The 20,062-nt window shown below is 40.5% G+C and overlaps 1 protein-coding gene across 1 annotated transcript in view; it reads right to left on the bottom strand.

Annotated features, from left to right (window-relative positions):
• SMURF2 (SMAD specific E3 ubiquitin protein ligase 2) overlaps window positions 1-20,062 on the bottom strand; it is an 82,745-nt gene continuing 62,683 nt past the window's right edge. Inside the window, exons 13-19 of the mRNA XM_077328421.1 lie at window positions 19,521-19,635; window positions 13,379-13,557; window positions 12,235-12,372; window positions 11,915-12,035; window positions 10,667-10,868; window positions 8,974-9,049; window positions 1-7,783 (exon numbers count right to left, since the gene is read on the bottom strand). Of these exons, the coding sequence (XP_077184536.1) occupies window positions 7,684-7,783; window positions 8,974-9,049; window positions 10,667-10,868; window positions 11,915-12,035; window positions 12,235-12,372; window positions 13,379-13,557; window positions 19,521-19,635 (931 nt within the window). The 3' untranslated portion in view covers window positions 1-7,683. The remainder of the gene's footprint in view (window positions 7,784-8,973; window positions 9,050-10,666; window positions 10,869-11,914; window positions 12,036-12,234; window positions 12,373-13,378; window positions 13,558-19,520; window positions 19,636-20,062) is intronic.

Below are 20,062 nucleotides of genomic sequence, written 5' to 3'. Positions count from 1 at the left end.
CATAAAATTAAGCATTCATCTCCAAGTTAGCCCTGTAATGATGGAAGGTTCTCTGTACTCAAAACAATTTAAAACAGGAGGATGAAACAACCATTGAAAGAACTCTCTAAACTCAAGTTTTGGTATTAAGATGGCTTGTTTCTCCATGGCCTTTAAAATAGATTCTATATTGAGGCTATAGACCTCTTCTTTTATTGGTTTACTGATGTAATATGATTGCAGCAAGGTGAGCAGAGGCAGTCAGTGTAGACCATAAAGTACAGGATGATCTGGAGTAAAAGGATTATATCTTTACATGACATATGGGCAAAGCTCTTTATTGTGAATCAAGTGTAAGTCTGCAGAGAAGGAAGAACACATCTGGCTTTCTTTCCTACAGAGCAAGCAGCAAAGAATGCTTTGCACAGAAGCTGGTTCTCCAAGAATCTCCTCACCAAACATACAGAGAGTGGCCTGTGAACAACAGCTTTTGAAAGCTCCAAAACCTACATTACGTTGGGATCCATTGGAAGATGTAACAGTGTTACATTTTTCTGTAACTCTTATTTATCATGTGGTCTTCTGTACAGTCACACATTGGGACTGCTTGTGTACAGGCCCATCATGCAAAAGATTTCCAAAGCTTCCTAATAGATGAGGAGCACTCCTCCTTCCTCGGCTGCTTTTCTGCCACTGGAGGGGTGCTACTGCCTCACCAGAGATCCAAAGATACTAAGATTCCAGAAAGGTCACAACGGGGCAGGAGGGATGTGTGCCTGCACAGTTGAACAATAGTTACAAATCTGAACCTCTTCTTCATCTTTGTGGCTTCTTTGGAGTCTCACACTGAGAGATTAGCAAACTCACTGTGTGAAAGAGGCAGGTGTGAAGCTCTCAAAGGAAGAGACCATGGAAGACTGCCTTCCCAATAATTGCTTAGCATCCCACATTGATCTTTACCCGGAACTATCTTATAAAGGAGCAGGGAATGTTCCACAAGAGCAGGGAGTGTTCCACATCCATTACATGCAGGAATGTGGCAAACCCCTCCCCCCCAAAAAAAACTTTCTGTTGGAGAGAGATATGATACACTGAACACTCATTCACTCAAGACAGAGTGTGATAGCCTCTACCAAGGCACAAAGATGGTTCTGAGAGGATGTTCATGTGTCCTTCCTGGAACCTGAGAGACCAATACCAAGTAGTATTGGGTCCCCCATAGCCAAGAAAAGTCACATACAAAGAGTGTAAGAAGTGTACAGATATCTGGCATCCGAAAGAAGTAGAAGGTCATAGTGTTGTGCAACATGAGACCTGAGAGGCAATCCCTGCTCAGAAATCCTGGAGAGGGTAACAGACGTTCTAACTTTATGACACTTCCTAAATGGAGGGGGCATAGTTTAGAACAAATAATGCTATCATTACATACTGGGAAGTGCTGCTTGTTCTTGAAAAAAAAATCTAAATCATGCTCTAAGGAAGTGCAAAACTCAAATAAGGGGCTATACCTCTGTTTCAGGACATTTTTAGAAATTCAATAGGAGGAAAATTGAGAGAGTTTGAATACCAACCAGTAAAATCAACATCACAAGAAACAGGGTCCAAACCCAATTATAGCCTCAGTAGAGACTCTTTTTCATTTAGATGTGCAAGATCTGGTAGTGAAGGAGTGATGCTTGCCCCTCAGAAAAATCTGAGGTGACTGCTACAGTGCAGGAAAGGAACTGATGAAAATAGTGAAGAAGACATGATGTAGCCAAAGAAAGAATGGACAGCATGGGCCATAAATGAACCTTGAGCTGCTTGCATAACATAAAAACAGATTACCTTGCTGAGACATTAGAAAGGCATTCCCCAATAACCGGGGTTCCTATCAGGAAAGGATAAAAACATCCCAGGCCAAATAGCCCAGGCCTCCAATCAAAATATCTGGGCATTGGTCCCTGGTAGTCAATAAAAACATAAGTGCAGTACATTTCATGACTACATGGAGTGTTTGCACGAAGATAAAAGTCAAGCTAATACTGCAGAAGATCAGGAGCCATGGGGAGACATGTGCCACAGCTGGGTCCCCATACTGTAGGGGAAGAAGCATCTAAGATGACACCAACTTCCAAAAGCTCAGAGTCAAAACAAATGCCCTGAGAAAAACCAAGTGCTGCAACCACCAGAATGATGCACATTAACTCTCTCAGAAAAAAAAAAAAGCCAAAACCAAATCTGGGCTGAAGGATGAAATACAAACCAAAAACCAAATTATGTTATGATGCAACTTATAGATACGTAAAAATGCCCAACATTTATTTATTTGGATTTCTATACCGCCCATTGCAGCTGTGGAAGCCAAAAAAGCTAACAATCTTTGTAAAATTCGGATTGACTAAAGAAGACCTGTTTTTTTGCACCTTACTGAGAAAGGCAAACTAAATCCGTAGGCTAAGAAGGTTTGAATTGGAAAGGATCAATAACCAACCATCAACAGAGCAGGGAAAACAATATCGTAGCCTTACATGAGCCAGCGTAATTGCTGTGCATCTTGTAAAAGCCAAGGCCTAATCCCAAAAGAAGGGGAATTTTGGGATTCTACCTCTGGGAGTTTCCATCCACAATGGCAGAGGAATTCTCTACAGGAAAGACAGAATATGAACAAAACAGTAAAACAAAAGTTTAAAGACTGTAACACACATAGTGATGATCTGGACCCATACATAGATCTTTTCAGATGCCCTCCTTAACACATAAGAATAATTCAAAATAGGACATTCCACCCTGTTCTGCAGTAGGCCTGAATGGAATAATTCAATTAATATGAAGACAGGCAACCTCCTGGGGAAGATCTTGGGACAGATTCCACAAAGTGACATTGATAAGAATTGTAGGAAATTTGTGAATGGTAGACAAGACAGCCAGTCTTTTTTTTTTTGATAGAGTAAATAACCACAGAGGACAACAAAATCAGAGTCTAGTAGCACCTTTAAGCCCAACAAAGATTTATTCAAGGCGTGAGCTTTCGAGTGCAAGCACTATTTGTTGGTCTTAAAGTGCTACTGGACTCTGATTTTGTTGTGCTACTTCAGACTAACATGGCTACCCATTTAAACCCACCACGGAGAAGAAATGAAAGAATTTAAAAGATTTTTGACAAGTCCGATTACTAGAGAGTTTTTCAGGAGGTGCTGAAAACAGGGTGTGGACATGGTGGGTCAAGCTCCCTTCAAAGGGGTTAGTCAAAAGGTCATATTGACCTGTTGATTCATAACTTAATGTGAAAATGCAGCAGAGAAATTCCACTACCGAGCCAGGCTAAAAGTATATAGCCTCAGTAGAGACTCTTTTTCAGAGGCAGAGTTAGGAATAAAATGCTATTAAACCTGCAGGTCATCAGCAACAAGAAAGATGACCAGTGGAATCAAACATATATTTGCTAAAGGATTATAGTAGAGCTTGTACCCTCAGACAAGAACTAAAATTTGCATGTCCCAAGAGGCAGCTGTTTTGAGCAAAAACCTAAGATGCCCTTTAAAAAGAGGGGTATGGAGTTTACTATTCCCTGTCTTATTCTCCAGTAAGGACTCAAATTGGTATTTAATATTTTATGCTTTTCCATTTCATCCTCATCAGAATCCTGCAAGGAGGTCAGTCAGAGGGAATATAATGAGCATAAAGTCAAAAGCAACTTTGTAGGCAGAATGAGAATTGAACCTGGGTCGCCCAGATCCTAGGCTAATGCTCCACCACAGTGCCCCACTGAAATTCACTACAAATGGTGTCAACATCGGAGTGACTGCAGAGATAGTCTGAACCCAGAGGAAATAAGAGCTCTCTTCCAGAAGCAAGGAGGAAATTGAGCCCTGGAAAGAAACAAGAAGATGTGGGCATACATGAGACCGACAGGAAAACCGCCTACAAAATAACTGAAGTTAAAGGAGAAGATTTATCGCTGTTATTGAAAACAGTAGCAGTCAAGGAGCCCCAAACCATCATTGGCTACCTACCATAGAACTAAGAGGAGAAGAGACCTGCTCAGGCTTGCCACCAAAAAGGAATATTAACGATCACTTCACAGTTCCCCAAGGAGGTGGCAATGGCAAGCTTTGCCTCTTCTGAAAAACCTGTGCTGGAAGCCCTTTAGGATTCCTTTTCAGTGCTGAGAGATTGCATTAAGGTGGTGGGCAGAGGCAGCTGTGCCAGTTTTCAGAACTAGGCATTAGCAAGAAGGCTTGGAGCTAGTAAACAATCAATTCTGACCCTGGAACCAAAGCAGTCCCAGGTCCCCCCTGGCTGCCGGTGGGAGATGAGGGGTAGGGTTGCCAGATTCAGACTGGGAAAATCCTGGAGATTTAAAGATGGAGCCTGGGGAAGAGATGGCCTTAGTAGATACAATGCCACAGAGTCTACTCATCAAAGCATTCATTTCCTCTTGGGGAAGTTCTCTTGAGCTGTAATTCTGAGGGATTCCCAGGTCTTATCAGAAGGCTGGCATCCCTAGTCCCAATGGAGTGAGTGATAAAGCTCAGCAGGATTTAAGCATAGCTAGTTTGTTGCCTCAGACCACAACTAACAATAATAGGAAACTTCACCCCCACTTTAGCAACTCTCCAAAACTAGAGGGGCTGAAGAGGTCTAAACAACCCTGACTGAAAGGCACAATATCCTCTTGATACAACACCTTTCACAAATAACCATTAAGAATAACAATGCTCTTTTAATCCATGCCTCCAAAGATTTCACTTTGAAACCAAAGGGTTCCTTCAGAGAGGCTCCCATCAGGCCACACCTTCAGGCTTCTGGTCTGAAGGCAAAGAAGCCAGGGAGGGGGAGCGATTCCCTCAGTCAGCTGGTCTCTGCTAGGCCATACCTCCAGGCTGTCAGAACAAAGAGAATCCAGGGAGGGAGAGGGATTCCTTCAGTCAGGCAGGTCACAGCCAAAGACTTGGAAAAAGAACCCTTCTGAATGGGAGGCTCTGTCAGGCAACACCTCCAGGTTTCTTCCCTCAGACTAAAGCCAATGAAGGGGAATGTGCCTTTATGAGGTTGGTGTGCAGCCAAAGCCTTTCAAAAAGGACTCCGAAGAGTCAAGCTCCATCAAATCATGCCTTTCGTTCAAACTGATGATAGAGCAGGCAGCTCTGTTGTGTGAACTCCTAGCCACATAAGACATAGACAACAGGGGCTTATCAGCACCATTTTAAAACCACAGTTTACACAGTCCTGACTGAGGAGGCCCCCTTTGAGCCAAAATGGCAGACTGGAAATCCAAAAACATTTATTTTTTTATTCTTCAGTAGAAGGACTATTGATGATAAAAAAAATTTTTTTTGAGAGACAAGTCTCTTCAGCCTCAAGAATAAGGTGAGGGGAAAACCTAATAGCAGTGTAGACCCTGTCTTTACAGTGACAAAAAAAGAACTGAGACAGTAGTGTCCCTCCTCCTTGACATGCAATCCTTTTGGCAGGAAAACACCAGAGGAAGGAGATGCATGTCTGGTCTACCAGAAAGCTTTGGAAATCTTTACCATAGCTGCTCTTCACATGCAGTCTCTATGTGGGACTGCACTGAAGCCATGAAAATGAACACCAGGAAACTTACGGTACGTGCATAACAATAGGCATGAAAAACAGTAAACTTCCCATTCTACCACTTGATTTTAACAGATAGTTTTTTTCAGTTGAATTAGTGTTATTCCTGAGACCTGAATGAGCAGCTGAAGCATCTATAGATACACAGCATAGGACAGAAGCCAATCTATCAATCAGAGCCAAGTTTGCAAATTGACCAAGTCTAAATCTAAAGAATTACATTTAGAGTAACAGCTCTATTGTAGGCCAGTGAGCAGTGGATATCTAATGTATTAAAAACAGCAACGTTATTCCTACTACCCAGCCATACATAGTCGCATGGTCTCCCACCATCATCTGGTTTGCTACAGCAATCTAATTTGAGCAACATCACATCAGAAACTAGTCATCTTTTGCCTACTACAGTTGTAGTTACCATGCAACCAGTGAGTCTCCAGGGTAAGCATCAGCATGGGAAAAGTGGTGATTTTAGATGGTTTCATTATGATTGACATCTCCTAGAAACAATGACTGAGCCTCGTATCTGGGCAAAAAGCAAGCAGCTGTGCTGGATAGTACTGACAGTCCCCTAGTTTTCACCATGGCTGAGTAAGGTCTCGTTCGCACATGCAAGAACTCCTTGTCACTGCATGTGGTTCCTCAGACAAGTGCAATGGCTATTGTGGAAATCCATGCCAGCAGTGCACCATTCACATTTGTACACTTCCATATGTGAGTAAAGAAAAGCACATTTTTGCATGAGTTGAACTAGCCTTTGCCCAACAAACAGTACCCTGACTTCTGCAATGGCACTTGTATTAGGAACCATAGACAACAGGAAGGGGAAAAACACAGGGACCTTGCATGTAATGAACAGCAAAAAACTATAGTGAAAGGAAGGAGAATTCCTCACACAGACTCCATTAACAATGCAGTACATTTGCTCCTAATATACTCTCTGTGTTTTAACTGTTTTCTATAGATCTATCCTCAGCATAGTATGACAGCTTCTGACATAACCCAGCCAACAATATTTATTGGAGCATTACACCAAGTTTACATTCCAGATAAAAACAAGTATCCACAATTTCTGAGCCCACTGCATCACTTTTTCCCCTTAGTTGTAACCACTACTAACCCAGAGCTGTTGTGTTTTTTAAAAAAGCTTGTTAACCTGATAAGATTTATTCAGCGATTAAAATACAATGCAGACAGGCTGCATTTAACACAAACGCTTTGGTTGATATGACATCCACAGAGTGTTTTGAAAAATGAACTGACAATCCTGCAGAAGGCTGTTGATATCAACATACATTTAGGGATTTCTAAAAATGCAGCAGCTCCATTTAAAATGGAAAGCAAATTTAAAAAACTCAAGTATTACCTTTATTTTTTTTTACAAAAATGCTCATTTAAAAATGCTAAATGCTTTTTAAAAAGGGATTTCCACATTTACCACAAGTACTGTACCAAATGCAGTGCAACTATGCTTCAGAATCTGACAAGAGAAAAACAGGATCCAAAACCTGTAATTAATGCTTGAGAAATATAAAAATTCTTACACAAATACGCTGAAATTGAACAGAGAAAAGCCACTCAGTATAATAAAACCCTTTATATGTAAAGTGGCCTTCATTTAAAAGGTTAATGATGTGTTTGGCCAATTTTATGCAAAGATTAGAACCATCAAAATATTTTGTTTTAAAAAACAGCAGGTATAAGCACGATTCAGTTTCACATGTTTACTTAAGTAAGCTGGAACATAACTTGTACCAACAACTGTATTCTGGAAATATGAGAGTAGAAATCAGGTAGGCAAATAGAGAAGATCCCCTTTTATAAAAATAGTAGTCATCTTGTAAAGAGAAGAACACTGCTTAACTGTTGAAATGAAGGGAAAGTCAGCATTCTGTATGTTCAAGATATTAGTTTTTCATAGCAGCTGAATGATTCCTTGACAGGAACTACAGGACATTTTCTTGAATGAAGAATTCCAAAAATTGTCCTTTCCCTCAGTAATGTCATAAAAATAGAAAAAGGCAGAGGGGAGCTTCCTATATTTCAAGCATTTACTGTGTCATGGCTGAAGGGAGGGTTTTCTGCTTGATGAAATATAAATACAGCCCCAGGTAAGCCCACGCATGTTCATTCCACAGCAAATCCACATGTTTCTTCAATGGCGGTTAGCAGCTTTTCATAAAGTTTCTCATAGCTTTCATAAGGAGGAATGTCTATTCGATTGAAGCTGCAAGCAAAGAGAATGAAAGGTTTAAACAAAGCCTTCCTGTAACAAAACCTGGATGGATACACCCTGCTACACCATGGTGATAAAGAAGACAAATAAGCCTATTAGGAATTTTGCATCAGTATTCAAAAGCAGTCTGACAGCACTAAAATTATTAAATTCAATGCCACAAAAATCAAGCACAATCAAGAACACTCCATTGGCAAAGCAACAAAGAGAACTAATACTTTACAAACTTTCCAATTTAACCAATTTAACAACCTTATGCAATTATAGGAACAGAAGCTTGTTATTATTTTAACACAGGGAGTCTCAGAGAGGCTTACAATCTCCTTACCTTCCTCTCTGCACAACAGACACCCTGTGAGAACAGCTCTAACAGGACTGTGACTAGTTCAAGGCCACCCAGCTGGCTACATTTGAAGAAGTGGGAAATCAAACCTGGCTCTCAAGATTAGAAGCCACCAGTTTTAACCACTACATCAAGCTGGCTCTGAGATAGCATGTCAGTACTTGGAATCCTTTAGCCCAAGGGTAGTCAAACTGCGGCTCTCCAGATGTCCATGGACTACAATTCCCAGGAATTGTAGTCCATGGACATCTGGAGGGCCGCCTGCTTTAGCCATATGAGCAAAGTTGCTGATTCAGGATTGCACCCCTGAGAAAGCTTCTGAAACAGTCTTATGTATCCATGTTAACAAAGTCAGATATTCCAAAAGCTATTGAGAAGGGACACGCAAAATGAAGGAGGAATTTTATCTCAGTTGAAGGCCCCTTTGTCATTTTTAATATAACCTACCTACCTCTTCATCAGTTTTGACAAATTATTTAAAAATGCAATGCAAAGTCCCATCTAGGCCACACAGATTCATCAGCTCAGTCCTCACTGGGGACTGTATCTGTTCTGAAATTTGGTTTTTGAAAACATTACAGAATGCCACATGAAGGACAAACATAGCAAAATATGTCAGCTTACATACAATTTACAAACCTTAAGTTTACCAACTTTATATAACTTTTACTGCAGAAAAGCAGCTCTCATAAACTTGGCTTGAAACAGACTAATACATTGTTTTTTAAAGTTTTAAAAATCACTTCCATCTTTAACTTCTTACATAGAGCTAACAGATTTTTACCCAATTCCACTTCCTTCCTATAGAGAAACAATACAGTAATGTGTGTTGACTTACCATGTATGAGCTTTTGGCAGGTTATTTGTGCTGGCATCAACCTGGTGAATTGTAAATAGTCTTGGACCAGCAGCACCTACAAAAATCGGCATACAATGAAGCTGCTAGCCAGAGTGCTACAGAAGTAAGCAGTGAAAAGTGCCACAGAGAGAGAAGAATAAATGCAATGTAATACCAAAGAAGTGTTTTTCCTGGACATCTCCCATTTTGCAAATAGTTCACCCAAGCTTTCTAGGTTACATTAGCAAAATGACTAGTCAAAACCAGAACCCCTCCCTTGTGATGCCAAGGATGAAAATAGTCATATAGTCTCTAGATAGGGTGTTCTACCTGGAGACAATTTCCTGTGGTTTTCCCATTGTGACTGCCGACTTATTGCAGCAGGAAAAACCTGATGTGTTTTCCAGTATTTTCTTCTAGCCCTCAGAGTCACAATTTCCCCTCATACAGGAGGAATTATTTTTCAAAAATTGAGTATTGCTAACTTGGTATAGATGAAGGGTTAGAGATCTAACTTTAAAAAAAAGACAGCTGAGAAGTAGTACATTATTTCAACTGATTATTATAAAGCTAGAGAGAGCTAGCAATACTAATAGTTTTAAAAATCCCTCTGGTGTGTGTGTGTTTGCGTGTGTGAGAGAGAGAATGGTGCTGATGGGTAGGACTGGGAATATGTAGCACAAATGACCAGGCTGCTAACTGAAGGGAACCTCTTCTATCCACACAACAGCTATTCTGACTCACTGCAATCTTAAAAAAAATTGGTGTAAAGCTGACTTTGGAAAGAATACAGAAAAGCTGATGAAAATTGGAGAGAAAAAAACTGCTTCCCAACAGCATCCAAAATGGGGCAAATATCCTGTCTGTAAGACCCCATGCAATGAAACTTTTAAAACTCCCTTGATCTGTATTTCCATGACACATGAAAACTTTTAAAAGCCAGACTTCAAAAGGCCGTATTCAAATTTATGTAGACACAGATTTCACATACATCAAAGTTCTATCTGGGCCGAGGCATCACATACAAGCTATTCCTGTTAGGTTGACAGATTAATGTAAAAGCATTCATTATGCTTTTACATAGCATAACGGCACAGATCCAAAAAGATATGTTTCTATTATGATATTATGATTATGCAAAAGGTGATACATAACTGAATCTGATAACATCTAACTGGCCCTCCCCCGCCCCCTTCTGAAATATGTAATTAGGAAGGTGCCCTGAAGGTGGTGATATCCAACTGCAGATTTCTGTAATCTATGCACTTAAATTATTAAATTGCTGTTTTAACAGTTAACAGTCGATTTTACTTAACTGTTACGAATTTTATTGTATTTATTGCTAGTCCTGTTGTTCACCGACAGCTGCTGAGAGGGGTGGTATAAAATCAAATCAATCAGTCAATAAATCTGTATTTATTTGCAATTATTTTTATTGCATTTTGTGCAGAGACCCTTTCCTACCACTATGTATGTATGTATGTATGTATGTATGTATGTATGTATGTATGTATGTATGTATGTATGTATGTATGTATGTATGTATGTATGTATGTATGTATGTATGTATGTATGTATGTATGTATGTATGTATGTATGTATGTATGTATGTATGTATGTATGTATGTATGTATGTATGTATGTATGTATGTATGTATGTATGTATGTATGTGTATTTGAATGCATTTGCTACCTTGTAATGCTTTGAAGCCCTGCAGTGGCACTCTGGATGAGCCAGTCACAAACTGCAGCAATCGGGCTCTTCTCTCTTCATCAAATAGCTCCACAGCTTTCCAAAACCACTTCACAATGTTGCTCTCTGGAGTGCAGTGTTTTAACCTGGTGTTGGCCTTCCAATCATTAACATCTATCTTCCCAAGTCCACAAATGATGAGCTACGCAGAAATCACACAAACAGTTAAAGATCAGTAGCAAAGGCAACATACATTCAGAATCACAAAGATTTCTACTAGGAATAGGAAGATGCAGGCTCTAGATGACATGGAATACGTAAAGGGAATAGTAATTTTATGTTAAGAAATAACAACCACTATGAAATCACAGTCTGTTTAAAAAATATTAAAACCAGTTTTATTTCCAACTGTATAATCCTGATTTTGAACACTATACAGCAAAGAATGTGAGGAGATTATTCTGTATATTCTAGACAGCAAATCACCTCTTTCCTCCATTCCATCAAATTCTCAGTGGTGAAGAATTTGCAGTGATATGTATCAAGTTACTAGAAAAGACTGGATTCCAAAGGCCTACACAGACTTCCTTTGTTGTTCAAGTACACACTAGGCTCACAATGAAATCTAGAAACTTCAGAAGACTTTATGCAATACATACTATTGCATGTTTCTAGATTCAGTTTTTAGGATAGAATAAGATGGCGACTTATAGCCTTCCCATTTGAGATACAGCCCCCTGAGCTGCATTCTACTCTGCTCCTGAGAGTTTCATGACCCTCAAAGACCAGTTTTGTGGGTTGTGCATGAGGCTGTAGTAAATGAAAATCTGCTTCCATGAGTGAAACTGCTGCTTTCAGTTCCTAGGATTCAACCAATGGGGCCATTTAGATAAGAATAAAAACAGATCAAAAAGCGAAGTTTGAAATAACCACAACTCTAAAATGGTGAGCGAAGGTAGAAAAAAATTGCACTATTTATTCTATGAAACTGAAATAGACTTAAATGACAGCATGGCCAACAAACACAGCTATAGCTAGAATGGATGTACACTGAAGTCAACCCACAAACCAATAATCAGGAATTCCTTGGTGACATCTTAACCCTGGGTGTTACTCTTAATCCAGGACCTGCAGACCCTTCAACCCTGGAAACAACAGGGATCAACTATTTGCATAGTACCTAATTTAAGAAGAATGTTTTATTTTATTGTTCCACTTGATGACACAAGTTATCATTAGCATACTGACCTCTAATTCCTTTTCATCAAATGTCTTGAGCAGATGTTGTGGGATTACTTCATTAAATCCCTTCTGCAGAGCCAGAAACTGAGCTTCAATCCCTCGTAAAAATCGCCAGTTTACATAAAGCCTGCAACAAAGTTAAGATTCTATTTGCAAAACCTTCGAAGCTGATACTTTCCTTTTAAAAAAACTTTGAAAAACTACAGCATCAGAAACACAGTGCAACCTTTCATTGTACTAGCTTTCTGCACAACTCATACTATTAATGCAAGCAAGTAATTAATTAATGCAAGGAAGAGAACAAAAAGAATTATAGTTTTTAATACCTTACATATTCTTTTTTATTCTCCTCTGTGACAGGAATACTTTTCCCATTGGGTTTCAATTCATGCTGTATGATTTCACCATATGCGTTATGTTCCACGCAGAATGTATGGTCCAAGACGCCTGTAGTATCATTCTCCCTGAAGTGGAAAACACAACATTTATTTCTAAATATCTTGGACATGGCTAAACAAAACTATATTCTGCTAAACAATGATACAGAAGAAAACAGTTTTGTTATATCTGGCAAGCGCTCCATGTTGGGCCACAAATATTATCTCGGGCGCTGCAATAGCCTGTGGAGCAATGAGGATGCCATATACAAGGCTTCTGGATAATTAATGACTACACAGAAAACTTTTTTAAAGCTTGAGAATATCACAAGTAAAAAAACTTTGCAGAATGTTCAAGAGGCTTTTGGTGTTAAAATGAACATATGGTACATCACAATAGAAGTCCTCATCTGTCATATAGCCGGCACTCTCCTCCATCACATGCTAATGTTGCCCCCACATGACTATGATCTCATAAGGCCAGCAGCCATCCACATTAGGATAAGGTGACCAGATTTTAACATTGGTAAAGTGGGACACCATTGACGGGGGGGGGGGATTCTTGATTAAAAATTTGGTCTATATGGAGCAAAATTTTTTTTCATAGAACGCAGAGAATGCAAAAATAGTATAGTAATATATATTGTTTAATTTCAACATAAGTACAATTTGCCAGGTGCCCCCAGATGTCCCTCCAAAAGTGGGACAATCTGCTCACCTAACATTAGGACTACCCAAAGCTTAAGTCTCTGGAAGACCACAGGGAGGGAGAGCTTATGTTTCTTCCAGCTCCATTTGTTTTTAGAGAAATTACTGTAATGTACCCAGCTTGCTGCTGGGGGGTAAACGGTCATGACTGGGGAAGGCACTGGCAAACCACCCCGTATTGAGTCTGCCATGAAAACGCTGGAGGGCGTCACCCCAAGGGTCAGACATGACTCGGTGTTTGCACAGGGGATACCTTTACCTTTACCTTTTTACTGTAATGTAATCAGTCCAGTTTACAATCCTAAAGGCAGGCTAGAAACAAAAATAAATGGAATAAGGCCATTATAAATCATGTAATCATTGCCTTGAAGGGATTAGTACTTACAGTATCCATACTAAGCTGTTGTGAAGATCTGGATCTACTAATTCCATGTCATCCAGTGTAATTGGCTTCCCTAACAATTGCTTATAAAAGGGTAATGTGAAGCCTCCATCAATATAATGTCCATGAAACACAGCCATACCCATGATTCGTCCAACAAAGTGAAAGTAGGATAAGTGTTCCTGGAATTGAAAGAACAAATGTACCCAGAAATCAGGATTCCTGGTCTAAATCCAAAATGTCTGAATTATTCAGATTTTTCTGTCAGAACATTTTTAAGCACTTTACTGGCAGATACGATACACAAATTAAACCAAAAGGATGGAAAACTCTGAAAATGCTGTTCAATGCATTTGCATTATGCAAAGAAAAAAATATACTCTACATAGTTAACTTCTGTTGTATAAAGTCCTACACTCACATCAAAACATTTTCCAGCCAGCTATAGGATTTTTCTGCTCCGATGTTTTCAGGAAAGTCAATCGTGTATTCCTGCCTGATTATTTTTTTGCATTCTGCATTCCACCCTGGTTTCCGAGTGGATGTCCATTGGGTTTTGTTGTTGCTATTCTGCACTGATTTTCCACTCTTTTCAGTTCAGCACACATTCTATGCAATTTTCCCCCAGCAGTTATACTGCGATTCTTCCCATTTATTCATCCCAAAGCAGGGTGTGTTTTGATGCAGAAGTATGAAGTATTCTGTCCTATCCCTCTCCCCACTGCACTTGGGACGCTGGTCCTCCACTCCTGCCCACATTACAAAATATGTCTTCTCCTCTCCCACAATTTTCAGTGTATCACCGTGAGACTTCTGTTTTTTCTGTTCACAAAACAAAATGAGGGACCCATTTCTGTTTACTGCTTCCTGATGGGGGTGGGGAGACAGTTAGCTTGCTCGGCAGGCTCCACCATCCTTTCCTTTGACTCAGCTTCCCACCTGTGGCTGCGGCACAGGCTGTTTGAGAAGCCTGTCTACCCTGCTCTCACACCATGGGGGGGGAGGGGGGAGCAGGAAAAAGGAGCGATTGCTGCCTCTCTGCAAATGAGCAAGCCTGCCCTCCTGTGAGTCTTACACAGAACCTGTCCAGTGAGCAAGTGAGCTGTCTCTCCACCCCTCGCTCCTTACAAGGAGGCTCCCTGTTCCTGGTGGGATGTGTGTGGAGTGACATCTTGCTTGTTTGCTGCATAAGACTTGGTGTCACCTCCCCAAATCACAGCATTATAATTATAATTCTATTTTTAGATCCTGCCCTTCCCTAGTCAGCTCAGGGTGGGTAACATCAGGTTTAAAACAGTCAATACAGAATAAATACATATAGAGAAAAATCGATCAATTTAAATTGAAATAAAGTTTTGAAATGTTTTTTAAAGCTGCCTCATCTTCTCATTTAAAATAATTTCTGAGGAGGACTAGTTAGTGTTGGATGGATTTCATTGGCTAGTAGGTTCATCAACAAAGGAGGCCAGTGTCTGCTGGATATTATTTCCTGGCCTGGTGAACAGCTCTCTTACAGGCCCTCCAGAACTGTTTAAAGTCCCAGACTTAATTAGGAAGGGCAAAAATAGCCCTGACCCTGGCTGAGGCCAGTGTTACCTCTTTGGGGTCAGGGATCCTGAACAGATTGCTCAATCTCAGTGCTCTCTGGGTGGCATAAGGGAAGAGGTGGTTCTGTAGATACGAGGGTCCAAAACTGTTTAGAGCTTTGAAAGTGAGAATCAGAACCTTGACTTTGATTTGTTTTCCAATCGGGAGCCAATGTAGCTGGGAAAGGACAAAGGTAATATGTGCTCTCCATTGGTCTCAGTAAGAATCCGAGCTGCTGCATTCTGTACAAGTTGTAGTTTTCAGAGCAGTTTTAAGGATAGCCCTGCATAAAGCAAGTTACAGAAGTCTGATCTGGAGGTAACCATATTGTGGATCATGGCCATTAGGTCAGGTATTGACAGGTAAGGTGTCAGTTGGCATGCCTGGCAAAGGTTATAAAATGCTAGGCAAGCAACATTTCACCCCATATTGTACAAGTCCTCTAGGCTCACGAAGCCGCAGAAATTCCCCTCAAACAAGCAGGCAGTTTAGGCTGCAACCCACAGGCATTTTCTTGGGAGTTGGTCTCAGAGAAAGAGGAGGGCTTATGTAGTATAGGAATCAGGACAAAGATCAGAAAGTGTTTTACTGTTCCTTTGTTTGGCCTATAGTCCATTAACAGTGTTTTTGTTTGCAGTCTGGAAAAGAAGGTCCTCTTGCTGTTGAATCCCTTGATGTACGATGATCAAGACCCCCTTTTCCTTCCAGCACCAAGCTGAGTCTTGTCCTTTGCCAGTCTCTGCTCTGGGAGCAACAGGTGTTGTGGAAGAAGTAGACAGAATTGTGCGTATTTGTTCCCCTCCCATTCAATTCCTCAACTGTCAAAACTATGGCCTTTTACGCACTGGTGTTTTCCTTGGCTTTTACTGTGCATTCCCTTTTGCATCACTCCTCTCCTCTCATCACCCCTCCCTTGTTTCCACCCTCTCCTGAGAGAGAGAGAGAGGGGTGTGTGTGTGGACTGGGACCATAACCAGAAAGGGATCCTATGCAGTTTCTCTCTCCATCCCTCCTCCCTTTTGATCTAAAACTCTAGATCTCCCTCCCTCTCCTGTCTCCTTCATCACCAGTGATCTCCTTGCTCTACACTTCCTTTGGGTGGTGTCTTGATGTGGAAGAGGAGAGTGAATTAGCTCAACTCCTCTACTGGAAGCCTTCCAAGATCTTTATGCACAGCTCAGCTGGCTCTGACTCCTGCCTGCACTATTTTGGGAGGGGGCACGCCACTGATGCTATGCTAGATCAAAAGACTTCACCCAAGTTTGTATTTTCAGAAAGGAAACTTTAAATGCTTAGTAATACTCAGGGAGGGAAGAAGTACTAAACTTTCAGAAATATGGCTACCCAACAGTAACAGTACTAAACTTTCAGAAATATGACTATGCAATAGTAAATGCAGCTGGAAATATTTCTTCTTATAATTTTAAAAAACACACCCTGCTAGAAACTGATCAATAAGAAAGAAACAACATGTAGCACAAAATATAATCAATGGTGTGACAGCTGCTTTTTTTCACTGAGGAGCAGAAGACATACTCCACTACTCCCAGCAGAAAATCAGATTTGAAAATAAACTTTACTTGTCTTGTATGGACAATATAATGGATTTTGTTGAAAAACAAGGGTTATTAGAATTAGAAGAACATGATATGAGATTTGGGTGGCATAGTTATTTGTGGTTATTGTGGTATGAAGTAGTTAAGTTTAATGTGGTCTTTAAAATCATATTAGACATATAAGATTCTGAGGATATGGAATAAGTATAAACCCAGAGTATGTAAAAAAACCCAACAGCATTGTGGTTCTCAATAAAGGAAACTTTTTATAGATGGGAAATGTTAAATAAAGATAAATGGCTTATTGAAACATACTGGATTTCTCTCAAGGGGAGTAGAAAATGAAATCAAGAGATCTAATAAGGATATAATTTTGTTTTTATGTATAATTATTAGAAAGATTTCAAGCACATAAGACTGAATTTGAGATTGAATTATGTACAAATGATGAATATATTATCAAAATATATAAGTTTTTGTTGAAGTATGAAACAGAAGGAGAACAAGTTAAAAATATATGATGAAATGGTAATAATATACGAATGGAGGAATGGGGAAAATATTGTTGAAGGGTCTTAAATTTATAGTAAATTCCAATCTTAATAATTTCTATAAAATGATGTATTGTTAGAATATGATCCCAGATAAATTAGGTAAAATTTATAAAAATACTTTGAATAAGTGTTGGAAATGGGAAGAATATGAAAGGACATTTTACCATATATGGTGAACTTGTAATAAAACCATTTTTTGTTGATACAAATATATTCATTAATGAAGAATATTTTAAAGATCAATCTACAAATGAGACCAGGATTCTTCCTTTTGGGATTGATAGACAAACATTTGTTGGGCCTGCTGGAGGCGGTGGCTGTCTGGGTGCTGCAGTTGCCCAGGCTTATAATTCTGGGTGACTTCAATGCCCACGAGGATGAGCTGTCCCCAGAACTTGGCTCTGACCTAGTGTCCATCATGGCGACACTGGGATTCTTGCAATTTATTACTGGCTCCACCCATCAGGCTGGCCATACCTTTGATTAGATCTTTGGTGTGGGGGTAGAGGTGGATCTGGTGGTGAGTAATCTCGTCCCATGGTCAGACCACTATGCTTGGAAGTTCTGGCTGAGGATACCACTCCTCACCATTGGGAGATGGGCATATTTTAGCCTGCCTGTGGAGACTTTTGGAATCTGAGGGATTCCTGAATGCTCTGTGGGACCCTCTGCCCTCTGGTGACTCATTAGCACCCTCGGTGGAGTCCCGCCTAATGGCTGCTATTGACAAGATCACTCCTTGGCACCCTCTTCACCCTCACCTCAAGCAGGCTCCATGGTATAACCAGGAGCTTTATGAGAGGAAGAAGGAAGTGAGATGGCTAGAGCAAGTGTGGTGGAAAATTCGTGACAAAGCAACAAGAACATCCTATTGCATGCTTATGAAGGTGTATGAGATGGCGGTGAAAGTGGCAAAACTTTTGCCAAGTCTTTTGCCACTGAAATCGTGTCCACTAGCTCTCGCCTGGTGCAGTTATTTAGGGTCGTTAGATCTCTAACCAACCTCAAGGAGGGGTGCCAAAATAGTTGTAAATTACACTTTAGCTGTGAGGCATTAGCGAGCTTTTTGCAGGCAACCTTCCTGCCACGATTGATACAAAATGCAAACTGGAAGCTCTCTGGCCATCGCAGGGGATAATGATTGGACAAAGTGGACAAGTTGCTGGGGTCAGTGAGGGCTACCACATGCCGTTTAGATCCCTGCCCATCATGGCTGCTTCAGGTGGGTGACCAACGGACAGGAGACCCTTTGGGGGACATTATCAACCTTTCTCTGACATCGAAAGAGTTCCCTGAAGGTGGCAGTGGTTTGTCCTCTCTTGAAAAAACCATCACTGGATCCACGGGACCCCGCCTGCTCCCGCTGGTTTCGCATCTTGTGTTTCTGGGTAAGGTGGTTAAGAGGGCTGCCACAGACCAGCTCCCGGGATTCTTGGAGGAAACTTCGGCCCCTGACCCTTATCAGTCAGGCTTCTGTCCTGGCCATGGAGTAGAGACTGTGCTGGGTGCTAGGGGTGCTCAGTCCCAGTAACTAAACTTGGCATGGGCAAAGAGACAGGTGGTTCAGCACCCTGTGTCCACTAGATACCACCCCAGCTGGGGAAAGGTGTTCACAACAAATCTTAATGAGGGAGGGCATGGGTCCTCAGCTGAGGAGCCCAGCATTTAAGCTCCAATGCTTGGAATGAGGAGGACAGGTGCCTCAAAACCCTGAAGCACCAAACACTCAACCCCACTGTTCAAACTGAGAAATGATTTTCACAGCAATCCATCAGCTCCCTTTGCTCTCTGCCTTCTCTTTCTGTCCCACTGTTTGACTTCCAGTAACCCTCCCAGCTTCCTTCTGTCTCTCCAGTGAAAACTGCTGATGAAAAAAGAGCTATGTGTGAGCTGGGCATATAGAACAGAATGGGATCTCTCTTACTGGTGACCAGTGCTGCCTGTTGAGCTTTGGAGGGCCATTATTGATATTTCCAGGGCTGCAGAAACACATCCCCCCACTGCTTTGATGATCAACTGCTCAGTGCCAGAATGTCTACTGCAGACATTGTCAACTTGCCCCACCAATAAAACACTAAACCTTGGAAAACCATGTGGAGGGTTGTAGGAAGCTTGTGCAGACAAGATCACATGACCCTCAGCTCTCAAACCATGACCCAGGCAATTCTTGTGACATTTTAGGTTTGTGTGATGAGTTGTTCCCATCCCTAATCACAAGGGTATGCACATAAGACCATTAAGTCCTTTGAAGAATATATATTCAGTATTTGACCCAACAATTTGCGTTCAGTTTCCTTTTAGATATTCCAAGACCAAGGGGGATAATGTGGCATTTAGATTCTATCATTACAAAATAGCAAGAGTATCAATGAAGAAATTCAGATTTTACAGCATTAAAGGATCAAAAAAGAACATGCTGGGCAGAAAAACATCCGTGCTCCAACATACCGGATTAACAGCAGAATCTGGATTTATCTGTAGTGTATAGATGTCATCACGTGAATATTGGAACAGCCCATAGTATGGATTCAGCATTTCATGAGACAGCAAATAAAGCCATTCCCTGAATAAAACAGCAAATTTTAACAATAATCACAGACATCTCTAAATTAAAATACACATAAATACTCATTTTAATACGTGTGTATTTTTAATTAAGAATGACTACTAAATTTTAATCAAGTATGAGTCCAAAATGTAAGCATAAATCCTTACGCATAAATATTTACACTCCGTTTATTTAAAAAAAGCATCCGGCTGCCTTGTATGATGTCTTTAGTAACTTCATGTAGTATCTATGACAAGAACAATGTGTTTTTTTCTAACTGTATGGTATATATAATTCAATATTCTATAAATGCTACTGCAAATTTCAGGCCTGAAAATGTATGGGAAATTGGAGACAACAGGATTAGGGGTTTAAATAGCTATGGGTCTCTTCCACAGGACAAGAACAAGCAGAACTGGTTATTTGAAAGCAGAAAATACGT

Source organism: Paroedura picta, chromosome 3, assembly GCF_049243985.1.
Source record: "Paroedura picta isolate Pp20150507F chromosome 3, Ppicta_v3.0, whole genome shotgun sequence".
Taxonomy (NCBI): Eukaryota; Metazoa; Chordata; class Lepidosauria; order Squamata; family Gekkonidae; genus Paroedura; species Paroedura picta.
Note: the sequence above shows the minus strand (reverse complement) of the source record. Positions and strands in the feature narration are given on the sequence as shown.